The sequence below is a fragment of the Triticum aestivum genome, chromosome 5A (assembly GCF_018294505.1).
Source record: "Triticum aestivum cultivar Chinese Spring chromosome 5A, IWGSC CS RefSeq v2.1, whole genome shotgun sequence".
NCBI classification, from domain to species: Eukaryota; Viridiplantae; Streptophyta; class Magnoliopsida; order Poales; family Poaceae; genus Triticum; species Triticum aestivum.
In genome coordinates, this window is record NC_057806.1 from 478,185,945 (window position 1) to 478,201,966 (window position 16,022).

The 16,022-nt window shown below is 45.8% G+C and overlaps 1 protein-coding gene across 1 annotated transcript; it reads right to left on the minus strand.

Moving 5' to 3' along the window:
- Positions 1-9,495: 9,495 nt before the first annotated feature.
- On the minus strand, positions 9,496-11,131 carry LOC123107250 (uncharacterized). The gene is made up of 2 exons (XM_044529245.1): positions 10,766-11,131; positions 9,496-10,175 (listed from the first exon to the last, which is right to left on the minus strand). The coding sequence occupies exon 2, from the start codon at positions 10,124-10,126 to the stop codon at positions 9,731-9,733; it is 396 nt and encodes a 131-aa protein (XP_044385180.1). The 5' UTR covers positions 10,127-10,175; positions 10,766-11,131; the 3' UTR covers positions 9,496-9,730.
- Between the last annotated feature and the right edge of the window lie 4,891 nt (positions 11,132-16,022).

Sequence of the window (16,022 nt, forward strand, 5' to 3'; positions counted from 1 at the left end):
GGTTACACCAACATATCTCGGCCACTGATTCTAGGCATCAATCATCATCGTATGGAGTCGCTAGGATGGCCAAGAATTGACACAAAGTCACGGGTCTGACTCAGTGTCCACCATTTTTCATATCAATTTATCCCTTTGTACTGTTAACCTACAGGTAGGGCCTGACGAACAATGTTCACTGACAGGTGGGATCCGGCGGTTAGAGTGGCGTTTGAGAGCCTGTTTATGAGATTTATCACTAATTTTGATGCTTTTTTGCAACAAAAAAATGTGACGGTTCTCCAACGTCCACTACCCATCAAGTTCTTATCAATTTATCCCGTCTGTGTTGTTCAGTGATAAGTGGAACCCGGCAGTCATAATGGCATTTGAAGGCCTGTTTATTAGATTTTGTACTCATTTAGTAATTCTTCTTAAAAAATGCGATGTTGCAGCCCTTCCGGTCACTAACACTGAGTCAAGCGTCACGTAGACGCCGCGACAGCTACGAACGAAAGTTGCACTATATTTGCACCTTGAGAAAAGTTCGAACACCGATTTCATGTACTACCTCTGTCCCGAATTACTTGTATTAGAAAAGGATAAAAATGGATGTATTTAATACTAAAATACATTTAAATACATCCATTTCTGCGACAAATAATTCCGGACGGATGGAGTATTTTTTATTTTGTTTTATACAACAAAGCGGTTTTTTTCTTAGAAAAGGAGGATGACCTCCGGCCTCCCAGATGCATGCGGCCATTTTATTGATTATTCTCGAGGACCTTACAAAGTAGTAGAATAATATGCTTGAATCTGCCATCTTGACAACATCTGCCGCTACTCTAATCCATATGATGAAGGGGTGCAAGCTGGGCCAAATACCCAGACATCTCACCTAAGCCTAACATCTAAAGCCGGGGGCTTCGACTGTGCCACATACCGGGCCCGGGTCACAAACCGGTCCGTGGCACTCACATGTGTCGTCGCCGCCATCTTCCACTGGTCCATCTTCAGAGCAGATTGAGGTGCCAACCTTGGCAGGTACCTCCGTCATCGACGCCACCATGACGCCAAACTATGACATCCACCTACGCGAGTCCATCTCCAAGCAACGGACGCAGATCCATGCTAGGATAGGGCCGCACCATCGCCGTCCGTTCCCTTCTTGAAGACGCCGCCAACGACCACCGGATCTCGTCGCCCACACAACCGGGACGCCAGATCCACCGCCCGCACGACTACTAGCCGGCCGTGCCTTGCCAATGGAGCCACCGCTTCAGATCTGGAGTTCCCCACGCAGAGGCGGGGCAACCAAGGCCCCGCCGCCACCATCCTTGGCGCCTCGGGCTTGCCCGGTGGCTGCCTCAGGCGGCGGCGAGGAAGGGAAGAGGCGGAGGGGCAATTAGGAAGGATGAGGGAGGAGGAGGGGGGTGGCTAGGGTTGGGAGGGAGGAGGAGGAGTTTTTAAAATTGGGAGAGAATTTCACTTTCCTGTCCTCTGCACCAACTAGCGATGCATACGGTCTTTTTAAGTATGAGTATTAGGATTTTTAATCTCGGTTATGCATCAAGCCTAGTCCTCAATGACAAAGTGGTAATCCTTTACTGCAATTTCATGTATCACCGGTATATTTGCCTCTTTATCTTTTGCGGGGCATACAAATGTTGAGGGCAGCAGACCAACAGCACCTTCCATTTCTCTGGTTTTTCGTGTAGAAATAACTTGTAAATCACTGTTTTGTGTCATGTGCCTACACACTGACCAGGATGTCAATGGGTGTTCGAAGAGTGATGGCACACGATAGAGTGCCCGAGATATGGCTCTTTTAGGAAGAGTGGCCAGGATAGGTAGTGTAAATGTGACAATCAACTACTCCCTCCGTAAACTAATATAAGAGCGTTTAGATCACTAAAGTAGTAATCTAAACACTTTTATATTAGTTTACAGAGGGAGTACTGTACTAGCCTAGACCGGATGTTTGGTGCGAGCTACTGGTGTTTTTTTTTGAGACAATTTTTTTCTAAGACAAGGGTGCGAGCTACTGGTGCAAGTAGGTAGCTACATCTCCATGTTCATTTTTTTAGAAAAAACATCTCCATGTATTTTTTAGGGAATGCCATCATGGCTAGCTTTATTGATTCGGCAATATCATTACATCGTTCACAAGAGCGTTTACAAGAAAATCTGAGGGTTCCTCAACCCAACTACTAGATGTATCATTATCATATGAATGTTTGGCTAAGAGGTGGGCAACACCGTTTGCTTCCCGTCGACAGTGCACAAACTCCACATTCCTGATCATACCTGCTAAAACGAAGCAGTCTGCAAAAATAGTTGTAGATTCACTCCATATCCTCTCCTGGCCTGAGCATGCATTAACAACTTGAAGGGTGTCAACTTCAATCTGAATTGAGGTATATCCCAAAGACTCCGCCAACTGAAGGCCATTTTTCATTGCCATTGTTTCCGCCATGTTAGCATCTATCACATGCGAGATTAACGTACATGATGCCGCAATAAAAGAACCATGGCTATCTCTGATCACAGCCCCCGTTGCTCCTTTCCCTTCATTCTCATGGAAAGATGCATCCATGTTTATCTTGACTATTCCTGAAGGTGGTTTTTTCCAACATTGCTCCCCAGATGTAGTCCCATATGTGTCTGAAGAAGCTCTCTGAAAATTGGCAAATCGCCTGGACTGCAATAGCATTTCTGCTCATTGGGGTACTATCTCATTATGTGTTTGCCTTCTTCTGAGCAACCATAGATACCAGCATTCTGTAATAATCCCTTCGCTTATCCCAATGTTCGGCATGTGTGGTAACTTTGAAGGTGGGAGCCGGAGTATGTACTCCAGAACAGCGGAGCCTGATCGATCCACAAGACGGGCTTCTGCAATTGTGTCATAAATTTCCAGTAACCTCCACATTTCCACCGCTCTGCCACAACTAAATAAGAGATGATGGATGTCTTCAGCCCCTTGATGGCAAATCGGACAACTTCCATCAGTACCAACGTGCCTGTTTGCCAAGATTGATTTTAATGGGATTAATCCATGAAGGGCCCTCCAGCCGAATATTTTCACTTTTCCCGGGACTCTTAGCTTCCATAGGATTGTCCAAACTGGATTTGACATTGATGGTCCTGTTATTGCCGACAAAGATCTTGAGTTGAACCGATGTTTCCATTCACAATGGTATGCCGATCTTACCGAAAAAATTCCAATACTATTGCCATGCCATGCTACAAAATCGTCAAATCCGTGGTGGCTTAAGGGAATCTGTACGATCCGGCTAACATCCACTGGGTTGAATATCCCACGTATTAACGTCTCGTCCCACTGCTCGGCATCTCCATGTTGGTGTGACCATTTTCTATTCGGTGCTTATGACGCAATTTACAGTTTTTTTTGTAAACTGGCGCCCACGCCTGAGCGATCGCTTGCAGAATGGGCAAGCCCATATTAGAAATGAGCGAGATCTGGTCCTGGTTTTGGGAAGCTTCCCAGCCGAAAGTTTCTTTTTTGTTTCTGTTTTTCTGGAAAGGTTTCTTTTCATTTTTCATTTTATGTGTACTTCTTTCAAATTCTATTTTATCAAAAGAATTGTAATGTTTTCCTAAAAAAGTTCCTCCAAATTCGTGAATTTTTTTCAATTTCACAAAGTATTTTCAACAATTTGTGATTTTAAAAAAATCGTTAATTTTTTAAAATTTTATGAACTTTTTCCATATTCGTGTACTAGTTTTCCATTTTTTTGTGAACTAGTTTTCATTTTCCGTTAACCTTTTTTCAAAGTTATGCACTTTTTTTTCAAATTCAGATTTGGTGAAGTTTTGTTCAAATTTATGATTTTTTTAATTTTGATGGTCAATGGTCAACAGTCAACTAAAAATGGGAAAATATTTCACAATTGCGGGCATGAATAATAGATGGGGCGACCCAGAAGTGGGGGCGCTTGAGCGCGGGATCAGGAACCGGCGCTACGACTACTGTATAGGAGCACCCTTTGGTGTGTGGCTATGTGCTTATAACGCCGTTTGTGGCAGGCCTCTACTACTTTTTTGGGTTGTGGCATTTGAACACACACACGCCACTGGGTTAGGATGGGCCTTATTAAAACCAACCAGCATGACATGCCGCACCAGAACTCAATTTTTTTTGTGTCTAAAAAAAACCAAAACTCAATTTTTTTAATGACATGCCTTGCTGCTTTCTTCTTCGTCTGCGGTTTCGCAGTGGTGTTTTTTTTAGGAAAAGGCCTTTATGCCTAGCTTTATTAAATTTAAACAACGCTTACATCGTCCGCTAAAAGTTCAGAGATAAAGACCGGAGGTGAGTCCAACCACACATTCGGTGGATCATCACGACCAAAAAGAGCTAGCGCATGAGCTACCGTATTTGATTCACGATTACAATGCTCTAACGAGACCTTCCCAAAATCAAGAATTAGTGATCTACATTCATCAAGAATTGGGGCTGCTACCATAGAATGACCAGAATTCTGTTGGATAGATTCCATGACGATAAGATTGTCCATTGAACCAAGAGTGAGTTGCAGCCGACCGAAATAGATAGCTTCAAGCCTTCGGCTAACGCAGCCGCTTCAGCTGACTCCACATCCGCTACGTACTCCAGCCTTGCCGTGGCCGCTGCTATGAACTGTCCGCTACCGTCCCTTATAATTGATCCACATGCGCCAGTGTTGTCATCAGCCAAGAAGGCGGCGTCAACATTCAGAGCTAGCTGACCCGCCAGGGGCCTCTTAGGGTGTTTTTTAATGACATGCCTTGCTGCTTTCTTCTTCGTCTGCGGTTTCGCAGTGGTGTTGGCACCGGCGGGGTCATCCCCTCTGCCCAAGGCTGGTGCTTGTTCACTTTAAATAATATATAGTGAGAACCGGGTACAGTGGGCCTAACAAATATGATAGTTTAAAATTAGTAATTTCATGAGTATGTATTGCATACCATAAAAATATAGTCAAAGCTTAAACAAGTAAATAGAATTTTACATTAACAAATAAGGTCTTAATAGCATATACATGGATACGGTGGATCCAAACCAATTTGTTAGGATAGGGTAGAGGTCAATAGAGATTGACCTTTTATTTTTTTTCCCTGGTAAATGGGTTGGGTCAAAATCTTAGGGTGCAACACGGCGTTAGTGTTAATGCATTATCACCGACGAACTATAGTAAGCAACCAATCAGTGATGATAAATGGTCAACTTTAGCTATCGAAGATTGACAAAAGCCAATTATTATTACCCGATCGTCCTATGGTTAGTTAGTGATAACTTTCCAGTCGACCCCTCGGGGCCTTATCACTAACCCTGGGTGGGTCGGTCAGTGATGATCGAACCACTAACCTATGGCCTATGGTCGGTCAGTATTGCGCGAACAATGTTAACTTTTTTTCTAATAGTGAATATAAAGCTCATAAACTTTCTATTTCACAACACTTTGAAGTAATGCTACTTTGAAGCACATTATCACTTCATTTATATTTTGTGGTCATTTCCATTTATTTTTTAATGCGCCATTTTCTTTTGTTATTAGTTGGGTTTGACATTCATACTTATGAAAAAGATATACAAATGATCTCCTGCACTTGTGGGTATCAGCCGCTTTGAGGCACGTCGAGGTAACAGCTGGAGTCGGTGCACAAGACAACGTTGACCCATGAAGAGGGGCGTTTGAGCTGACTCGGCCACACGAGCGAGAGTGATGGCATCGGGAAGCTCGGGCGAGCGAGAGGAGGTAGAGGCGACTAATGTGAAGCGGGAGGTGGCGGTTGGAGGCTGAAAGTTCAGTCTTCCAGACTTTTCGGCATAGGGTGTGGGGTGTCTGCACTCTATTTGGATGGGGTCAAAACATAATATAGGTTGGTACGTGAAGAAACATAGATATTGGGGTTGAGATAGGTAATCTGGTGGAGCACAAAATGTGAGCTCTCGACAACTTTGTGGTATTGTTGATGGAATAGGTTGTCTTATGGAGATTTTCACGCTAGGAAAGGAACCAATAAAACTGCATTGGAAGAGAGAGAGAGACTCGAGAAAGAAGCTAAGTCGAGTAGAGAAAGAGAGAGTAGGGGTTTATACTTACCCATTGACCGGAAGGTTGACATGGTAGATAAGAGAAAGGGGGTGATGTGAGAAGACTGGCTAGGACAAAATTACAGTTCAAACAAACCAAATGGTGGTGGTGGTGTGTGTGTGGGGGGGGGGGGGGGGGGGGGGGGCTATCTCAGATGATTTTGTGAATTCATGAGGTTCTATGAACCAAATTGAAGTTCAGAGTTGAAGTCCAAAAACCGTCTTTCAAACATAATCCCAACTAGTCGTAGGATTTGGCAACAAAAGGAAAGGTGGCAACAAGTAAAGGAAGTGGCAAAGGAAACTGGTGTTCTGGACTACCAGTCGTTAGTATGAATTGTGGTGATGCACATGAGCATGTTTCGATCTATCATATATGATCAACGATAATGCTATTTGGTAGATGCGTGGATGGGCTCCAGAAACATGAAGTCCACTCCTTTTACACAATATTTTCATACCCTACTTTTTTAAAAGTATATCTGCACACAACCATATTATTAAACAAAGTAGCCACAAAAAATGTAGTACAATACAAGTTCACAAACCAAACTGAAATAAAAGGAAATAATTGTCAAAACCGACACAAATATGACAAGATGACCGTACACCTATCCTATTGTTGGATCGTCAGCCAAACCGGTTGTAAGTAGCCCGTGCTAACGTCTGCCAACAGTTGCACCTTGACTTTCGCATGGCTGAGTAACGACCATGTACAGATCTAGCCAGTTGCCTGGTAGATGCGCTACAAAACATTTGTGATGTTTTGCCTGTTAAAAATCACGTCATTCCTATAGTTTCAAATAGCCCAAAGTAATGCACTCTGTCCGACTCGAATATGCGCCCCTGTTTTAGGCTCTACCCCATTAAGCCATGCCCCAAATAAGTGTCAATACTATTAGGAGGACTGACATTAAAGGACGACACATGTATTGTATACCATGCTAGTGGGCATTTGAGGAAAAGTTGTTGGATAGATTCATCATGTCGTTGAAACAACTTCATTTACTACCCTCCTAACTATGATTTGTCAAGTTGTTCTTAGTGAAGATCACTTCCATGTGAACAAACCACATAAAGACCTTTATTTTTAGAGGCACCTTAATTTTCCAAACGTGAAGCGATTTTGGGATTGGACCACTGTTTATCAATTTTGTATGCATGATTTAACTGGGAATACCTCCGACACCGAAAGTTTTCAGTGTAGCGTATCTGGCTCATCAGAAAGGTTAACCTTCACCAACCTACGCACAAGATGTAGCCATCTATCCCATCGTTCCCAAACCAGGGATCTCCTGAACTAAATGTTTAAGGGAATTGATCCTATTGTTGTACTTACGAAGGTGTACATTGTATAATATTGTAAAGGGTTGGATATTGTACGGACAACGGCGTTTTCCCTAGCCATATATCTTCCCAAAATCTAGTAGTGTTACTGTTTCCTACAATGGATTTGCTCCTATTGAAGAAGGCAACCTTTATCATCATCAGCCCCTTCAAAAAGGAGAATCATTCGGCTGCATCATTACTTGTGTGAGGGTTTTTGATTGCAAGTACCTGTTACTCAATAACTATATCCACACATCCTCCCCTCTAAATATAACCTATGCAACCATTTACTGAGCAGGCACCTATCCTTTACCTTAAGGTTTTCAATCCCTAAACCCCCTTGGTACGTCGGCCCACAAATTATAACCCACTTGGCCAGCCTATACTTGGATTTATTAGCATCGCTTTGCCAGAAAGAAACGTGATCGATAAAAGTCCAGCATTTTCGATACCCCCACAGGTACTTCAAAGAAGGACAATAGAAACATTGGCATACTTGTAAGCATAGATTTTATCAGAATTAGTTGACCCACATAAGACACAAGCTTGCCCTTCCAGCAACTTAGCTTCTTCTCAAATCGATCCTCAAGGCACTTTCATTCTTTGTTGGTTAATTTTCGGTGATGATTTGGGACTCCCAGGTAACTAAGCAGTAGAGATCCCAACTCACAACCGAACAACTATCTATAGTTTTCCTATTCTTCCTTGGCCCGCCCAAAACAGATCAGTTCACTATTGTTGAAATTAATTTTCAAACCACACAGTTGTTTGAAAATGATAGTATCATCTATGTTTTGTAGTATGGACACCCCACCCTCAACAAGATTAGGAATGAGCCCACCCACCTGACCGTCCTCTTTGGTTCGACCAATGAGAACTGCCAACATATCAGCAGTGACATTAAACAGGATAGGAGGCATGGGATCCCCCTGTCCCAGTCCCTTTTGCGTTTGGAAATAATGACATATATCATCATTGATCTTGATCCCTACACTGTCTTCTTGTATAAAGGATTTGATCTGCTTCCTACAGGCCGCGTCAAAACCCTTCATACGCAAAGCCTGTTGCAAAAATGACCACTTAACTTTATAGTACCTAGGTGTAAATTGGATCAACATATGTTTCTGTTTGTGGCTTACCCAAAAAATACAAATACAAACTTTAAAATGATCTCGTATTTGATCCAAAATTTGTCTTTTTTGTGTAGCCCACAAATCAATTTATTATTAAATAAAACTTTGCAGAAAAAGGAGTTATTTTGGAACTATATTTTTCCCGTGCTTTCAAAACCTCAAAATGCAAAAGGCCTTCGTCTTTTTATGAAAATGGAAGCTTTATTATGCCCTGGCTCTGCATCCAGGGTGCATAAGCACAAGTTATTAGTTATATTACATAATCAAAAGCTTCAAGAGCATATACACATCGTACCCCTTGGCTTGTGCTCTCAAGACCCACGCGATTAGGGATCCTTCGTGTCGTGCCGGCGTCACAGGTCTGCCTCGCTTTATGTGGCATTAGGACATGGTGACACTATGGACCCGAGCTCTTGCCGGTAGGAGGGCTCCTACCCCATTTTTAGGTGTCTTTTTGTCGTTCAGGGTTTGTGTCCTGCCAAGAAAGACGAGTCGACGACAGCTCCCTGGGGATGCAATATGGTTCGCCTTGTCTAGCCCTTGTCCCGATGGTGCATCTACCATCGTTGAAGAGCGTGTGGAGATGTGTCTTTGGGGATCCCGCGGGATTCGATTGGAGTTGCCTTCGGTGGATCTACTTGGTCAATATTTGTTCGTCTGTGTTCATGTCTACGCTTCTCTTTATGGGTGATGGTTGTCGTTCTAGTGCAGTGGTCCTATGTGTCTTAGCACAACGATTTTCTTACTTTCTACTACGATAATGTTTGCCCGACGGGGAGGGCTGATGGGGGGGGGGGGGGGTCTTAGGCTTGTACATGTAACATGGATGTAATATTTGTTACTACTGCCGACTATTGATGAATAAATTCTAAGTTTTTTCAAAAGAAAGCTTTTAAGAACAAAACAATACTGTAATTGCCATTTTCGTCAGGCATGTCATGCACGGGGAAGCAATTAGCCCTCTGTAAATGGAGTACCTCTCATAAAGTTTTAATCCATGTGCCAGCCATTAGCACTGGCCATAGAACCAACTGACATAAACCCCTAAAATCCATAATGTCATAGTAACTCATAATAAATCTAAAAGCTACCACTAATAGTGCATTTTCAAGCTACTGGAGTAGTACATAACTACTTGCTGCAATTAGGCAGTTCCTCATTACGTCACACTTCTTCAGTCTTCGGAGCCTCACTTGCTCTCCACCCCCGCCTCCGCAGCTCTCCGCGGGGTGCTCTTCCGCCGGCTCCCATTCTGCCGGAATCCGGTTGGAGCTCTCGCCGGAGCGCCGCCCTTCCCGTCCGTCGCTGACTCCGACCCGCGCTTCGACTGCCGCCGCCTCTTCTTCCCTCCATTCCCGGCTGCGCCCGTCGACTCCTTGCGTGGCGCAATCTCTTCTTTTGTGCCGTCGCCGTCGTCTTCAACCTTGGCGGTGTCCTCTTCCTCATCGGCGTCGTGCTTGCGAAGCTTCTGTGGCCGTCCCCTCCTCTTGTAGGCTGGGATCACCTCCTCGCCCGCGCTACCGGCGTCCTCGTTCTTCGCAGCTTCCATCGATTCCTTGGCCTTCCCACCTCTAGGCCTGCCCATCCAGGATCCAGGCAGCCCGCAGCCTGACCCAATAGCTCTAATAACAGAGCTGCAAGTAGCAGAAATAAATCGAGTGAGACCATCTTTCCTCTCGGTGCCTACCTTGGAAAGAATCAACCAAATAACTGATGCATAAAGAGACATGATTTTCAGTCAAAAAAGAGAGCAGAAGACAAGGTTTCAGACTTTCAGTCAGCATCTGAAAATCTGCTACTGTAAATGGCTACAAGAAGGTTCAGATTAAGCAGCTGTTGGTTTAAAGCTCGGCTATCTAACGATGTATCCCTCCTTACAGATGCATGCCGTCTGTTGTTGGGGGTGAAATACACAAAAGATCTTCCAGAGTTCCGATGATTTCACCACAAATCAGTCTGTAGAACCAGGAGAATCAAAGGACTCCGACCTATTTCAGGTGGGAATGAAAGCTTGCTTGCTTGCTAGGTGGGTATCCAAGGAGAACCAGCTACAAAGCAACCTAACCACTGTACCATCTAAATCCAACAACCAAAAACAAAAGGCAAGAACCGCGCGAGCAACCTCATATCTACCAGTGGAGCACAATCAAGAACCCCAAATCATCACCCCGGGACCAACTAGGGATTGATTAGCAGAAGAACAGAGAAAGAAACGGCGAAGAACCTGCAACGACGCGGAGGCTGGCTGGCAAGGCAAGGCAGGCGACGAGCTTGTTCTAACAAAACTCCCCTCTCTTGGATTCTTGCAGCAAGAGGAGATCTTCAGAGGCTTGCTGGTTTGTCTGGACTGATCTATGGTTGGTTTGCTAGTTTGTCTGGACTGATCTACGGCTGCTCTCGGGCAAGAACAAGACGGAGAACAGAGGAGGCGCAGGGTGATGCTGTTGGGCCAATGGACTATGGGCGGCAGATACGGACGGTGGGTGGGGAGCGTCTGAGGTTTTGTGGAAGATTGTGCGCACACAGAGAAGAGAAGAGAACCGAGAGGCAGAGGAAACTGGTCACACTATTCTCCAGAGAGAGGGAGAGTGGGAAAGATGCTATACCGCCCATGGACCGCAGTAACAACGTGGAGGCACAGGCAGGAATGTACCCGCAGGGCATCCTGGGGCAGCGTCACGGTAAAACCACCCATTTCTTCTCGCTTTTGCTTGTGGTTTACAAGACTTGGCCACTGAGGACGGCGGGGACAAGTAACGTGAGAGACGAGACAAGGCCAGTGTGAAATGTCCCCTGGCGACGCAGTGTACGTGGATGCACTGATGATTCCCTGTTTGTAGTTTTGGAGGGAAATGCGCAGAGGGGTGAAAAATGCTGGAAGAGACAAAGGATTTACCATCCTGGTGGAAAACACCAAACTCGGCCGTGTCCTCTCCACGGAGGACGAACCAACGACATGGACGACTCATCACGTAGTTATGGCCGTCCCGTGCACCCCCCGGCCTCCGAGGATTTGTACTATCGACCTTTTGGTTTCAGTTTAAGCCTATGGCAAGCAAACTTCTTCAAAAACCTGACCTACCTTGGGTCAACTGATTCTTTCAACACTACTCTCTCGACTTCACATCTAGGCCACCAACCCCCCCCCCCCCCCTCCCCTACCTCTGGAAAATCGTTAACCAACAACTATACCACCTTCGTAAAATTTCTTTCGTCCTTACTAACAATGGCACTTCCACTTTCTTCTGGCTCGACACTTGGCTCTTGCCGACTCCGCTTGTAAAAAAATACCCCCACCTTTTATCTCACTCCACTGCTCCCTCTGTCCTGGTATCTCATGTCATGCATAATGATTTACTCGCTACTCTGCGGAACCGCCTAACCAATGTGGCTTCTGCCGAGCTTGCGTTTGTTTTGTCTTTGTTGCAGGATGTTACCACAAGCAATGCGCCCGACGACAGGTTCCTCATCCACGGCTCCTCGTTCACCTCGAGGTGCGCCTACTCTTTGCTCTCCTCCGATCATGAGCTTGACCTCAACGCTGGGCACATTTGGGGATCCAAGGCACCAATCAAGGTGAGGATCTTCGGCTGGCTCCTCTGCCGTGACAGGCTAAGCACGATGGCGAACTTACATCGCAAGACCATTACCTCGGGATCGTCTTGCCCTCGATGTGACTTGTCTTCTGAGGATGCGGCGCACCTCGCTCTACTCTGCCCATGCACGGGCAGGTCTGGTCCATACTGGGACTCCATGCCCCTAACCGCATCGACCTCATCTGGGATACTCCTACTCCGGTAGGCCTCGACATCAACATTTGGCCTACTGTCGCCCTTGCCGTCCTCTGGAAGCTCTGGGATTCCAGAAACGCTCGTGTGTTACGTAACGAGATACACTCCCCCCTAGATACTATTCAAAACATTATCTCCGATTTCACGCTTTGGTCCTTCAGATTTAAGGACCACGTTAGTAGGGAGGCTGCCGTGTCTTGGCGCCTGTACCTCTCCTCTCGCTGTAATCTATAATGTATTCTGCAATTTTCCCTCGGGCACCTTTGAGTAATATATTCAGGTGGGGATCCTCTCCCCCCGGTGATTGTTCAAAAAAATGGCCATCAGCTTCACTGCTAACGAGATGTACCTCCCCCCTCACCCCCCCCACCACACCCTACACTCTCCTCGCATTGCCACCATGGAGGGTTCACCGACGAAGGCATGTTGAGCCTGGGGAGGGTGGCGGCAAGACGAATTCGTCCCTCTCGACGTGTTGCGTCCTCCTCCCCTCAGATCCACTCTCGACTCGGGTCGAGAGCTCCTCCCATATTGCTGCTCCCCTTGCTGGTCCGGCGTGTGAAGCGGCATGGTGTGGCCTTGGCCTTGGCTACTACTCCTCTGCAGGTCCCCTCTCCCTCGACGGTGTAGCCCGGCTCCTCTTGTTTTGTGAGCTGATGTGGGCGTCGATGTAGGCACAACCACTACGGCTGGGCTAGCACTTTGCTGGCCTGCCTCGGTGCACACGTTTCGCCTCATCCCCGACGGCGTCCTCCTTTAAGTTGCGGCGGCGACTAATGACCTGCAAGCGTAGGGGATCGCAACAGTCGTCGAGGGAAGCATTTCAACCCAAATTTATTGATTTGACACAAAGAATACTTATAAGACTTAACAACTGAGTTGTCAATTTAACCACACCTGGATAGATAACTTACTTGGTACAATTTACTAGTAGCATAGTAATATGATAGCACTAGCAACAAAATAGTGACGGAAATAGTAATGCAGAAAAGTACTTTGTTTTGGAAATTTTAATATGGACTGCATACAGGTTGAAATGAGTGAACAAGCACTTATCGACAATTTTCTTTCAGTTTAAGCCTATGGCAAGCCAACTAAAAACAGCCATTAGCTTCACTGCTAACGAGATGTAACCCCCCCCCCCCCCCCGCCACACACACACACCCACTCCTCCCCAAGGCGCAACGGGGAAACTCTACACTCCCCTCCCATTGCCGCCACCGGAGGGTTCACCGGCAAAGATGTGTTGAGCCAAGGGAGGGTGGCGGCAGGATAGATTCATCCCTCTCGGCATGTTGCGCCTTCCTCCCCTGAGACCTACTCTCGACGCGACTCGAGAGCTCCTCTCCATCTGCTGCTCCCCTTGCTGGTACGGCGTGCGAAGCAGCATGGCATGGCCTCGGCCTTGGCTGGTACTCCCATGCAGGTCTCCCCTCCCCCGACGGTGTTGCCCAGCTCCTTTTGTTGTGTGTGCTACTGCGGGCCTTGGTGTAGGCACAACCGCTGCGGCCGGGCTTGCACTTTGCTGGCCTGCCTCGTTGCAGGTGGGTCACTAAAGGAAATATGCCCTAGAGGCAATAATAAAGTTGTTGTTTTATATTTCCTTATTCATGATAAAGGTTTATTATTCATGCTAGAATTGTGTTGATCGGAAACTTAAATACATGTGTGAATACATAAACAAATATTGTGTCGCTAGTAAGCCTATACTAGACTAGCTCATTGATCAAAGATGGTTAGGGTTTCCTAACCATAGACATGTGTTTTCATTTGATAACGGGATCACATCATTATGAGAATGCTGTGATGGACAAGACCCATCCGTTAGCTTAGCATATTGATAGTTTCAGTTTATTGCTATTGCTTTCTTAATGTCAAATACATATTCCTTCGACTATGAGATTATGCAACTCCCGGATACCGGAGGAATACCTTGTGTGCTATCAAACATCACAACGTAACTTGGTGATCATAAAGATGCTCTACAGGTATCTTCAAAGGTGTTTGTTGAGTTGGCATAGATCGCGATTATGATTTGTCACTATGAGTATGGGAGAGGTATCTCTGGGCCTTCTCGGTAATACACATCATAAGAAGCCTTGCACGCATAGTAACTAAGAAGTTAATTGCAAGATGATGTATTACGGAACGAGTAAAGAGACTTAGCGGTAACGAGATTGAACTAGGTATGAAGATACCAATGATCGAATCTCGGGCAAGTAATATACCGATGAGCAAAGGGAATTATGTATGTTGCTTCGACCGATAGACATCTTCGTATAATATGTAGGTGCCAATATGGGCATCCAGGTTCTGCTATTGGTTATTGACCGGAGAGGTGTCTCGGTCATGTCTACATAGTTCTCGAACCCGTAGGGTCCGCACGCTTAACATTCATTGACGATATAGTGTTATATGAGTTATATGATTTGGTGACCGAATGTTGTTCGGAGTCCCGGATGAGATCACGGACATGACGAGGAGTCTCGAAATGGTCGAGAGGTAAAGATTGATATATAGGACGATGGTATTCAGATAATGGAAGAGTTTCGGAGTGCATCGGGTAGGCATCGGGTCAGCGGAAGGGGTTCCGGACAGCCCCGGTAAGTGTATGGGCCTAATGGTCCAAACGGGGGGACAGACCAGCCCACTAGGGGCTGGTGCGCCCCTCTACATGGCCAGCCAGCCCTAGGGGAAGGAAAGGGGAGGGGTGGCCCCTCCTGCCTTTCCCTCCTCACGAGAGAAAGGAAAGGTGGGGGGGTCGCCACCTCCTCCTCCCTTCCTCCCACACTCCAATAAGGAAAGGGGCGCCACTCGGGAGAGACCCCAAGTAGGATTCGGCCTACTTGGGGGCGCCTCCTGGCTGCTTCCTCCTCCTCCCCACCTATATATATGTGGGAGGGGGGCGCCTAGCACAACTACAACAATTGCTTAGCCGTGTGCGGCGCCCCTCCCCCCTCCACCGTTTACACCCTCGGTCATATTTTCATATTACTTGAAGGAAATATGCCCTAAAGGCAATAATAAAGTTGTTATTTTATATTTCCTTATTCATGATAAAGGTTTATTTTTCATGCTAGAATTGTATTGATCGAAAACTTAAATACATGTGTGAATACATAAACAAATACCGTGTCCCTAGTAAGCCTCTACTAGACTAGCTCGTTGATCAAAGATGGTTAAGGTTTCCTAACCATGGACATGAGTTTTCATTTGATAACGGGATCACATCATTAGGAGAGTGATGTGATGGACAAGATCCATTAGTTAGCTTAGCACAATGATCGTTCACTTTTATTGCTATTGCTTTCTTCATGTCAAATACTTATTCCTTCGACTATGAGATTATGCAACTCCCGGATACCGAAGGAATACCTTGTGTGCTATCAAACGTCACAACGTAACTGGGTGATCATAAAGATGCTCTACAGGTATCTCCGAATGTGTTTGTTGAGTTGGCATAGATCGAGATTAGGATTTGTCACTCTGAGTATCGGAGAGGTATCTCTGGGCCATCTCGGTAATACACATCAAAAGCTTGCAAGAAATTGTTGGGGAACGTAGTAATTTCAAAAAAAATCCTATGCACATGCAAGATCATGGTGATGTATAGAAACGAGAGTGAAGAGTATCGTCCACGTACTCTCGTAGACCGTAAGTGGAAGTGTTATGAGAACACGGTTGATGTAG

Coding starts and splice junctions, on each gene's coding strand:
- LOC123107250 (XM_044529245.1), bottom strand. CDS start 10,126: ATGGGCAGGCCTAGAGGTGGGAAGGCCAAGGAATCGATGGAAGCTGCG.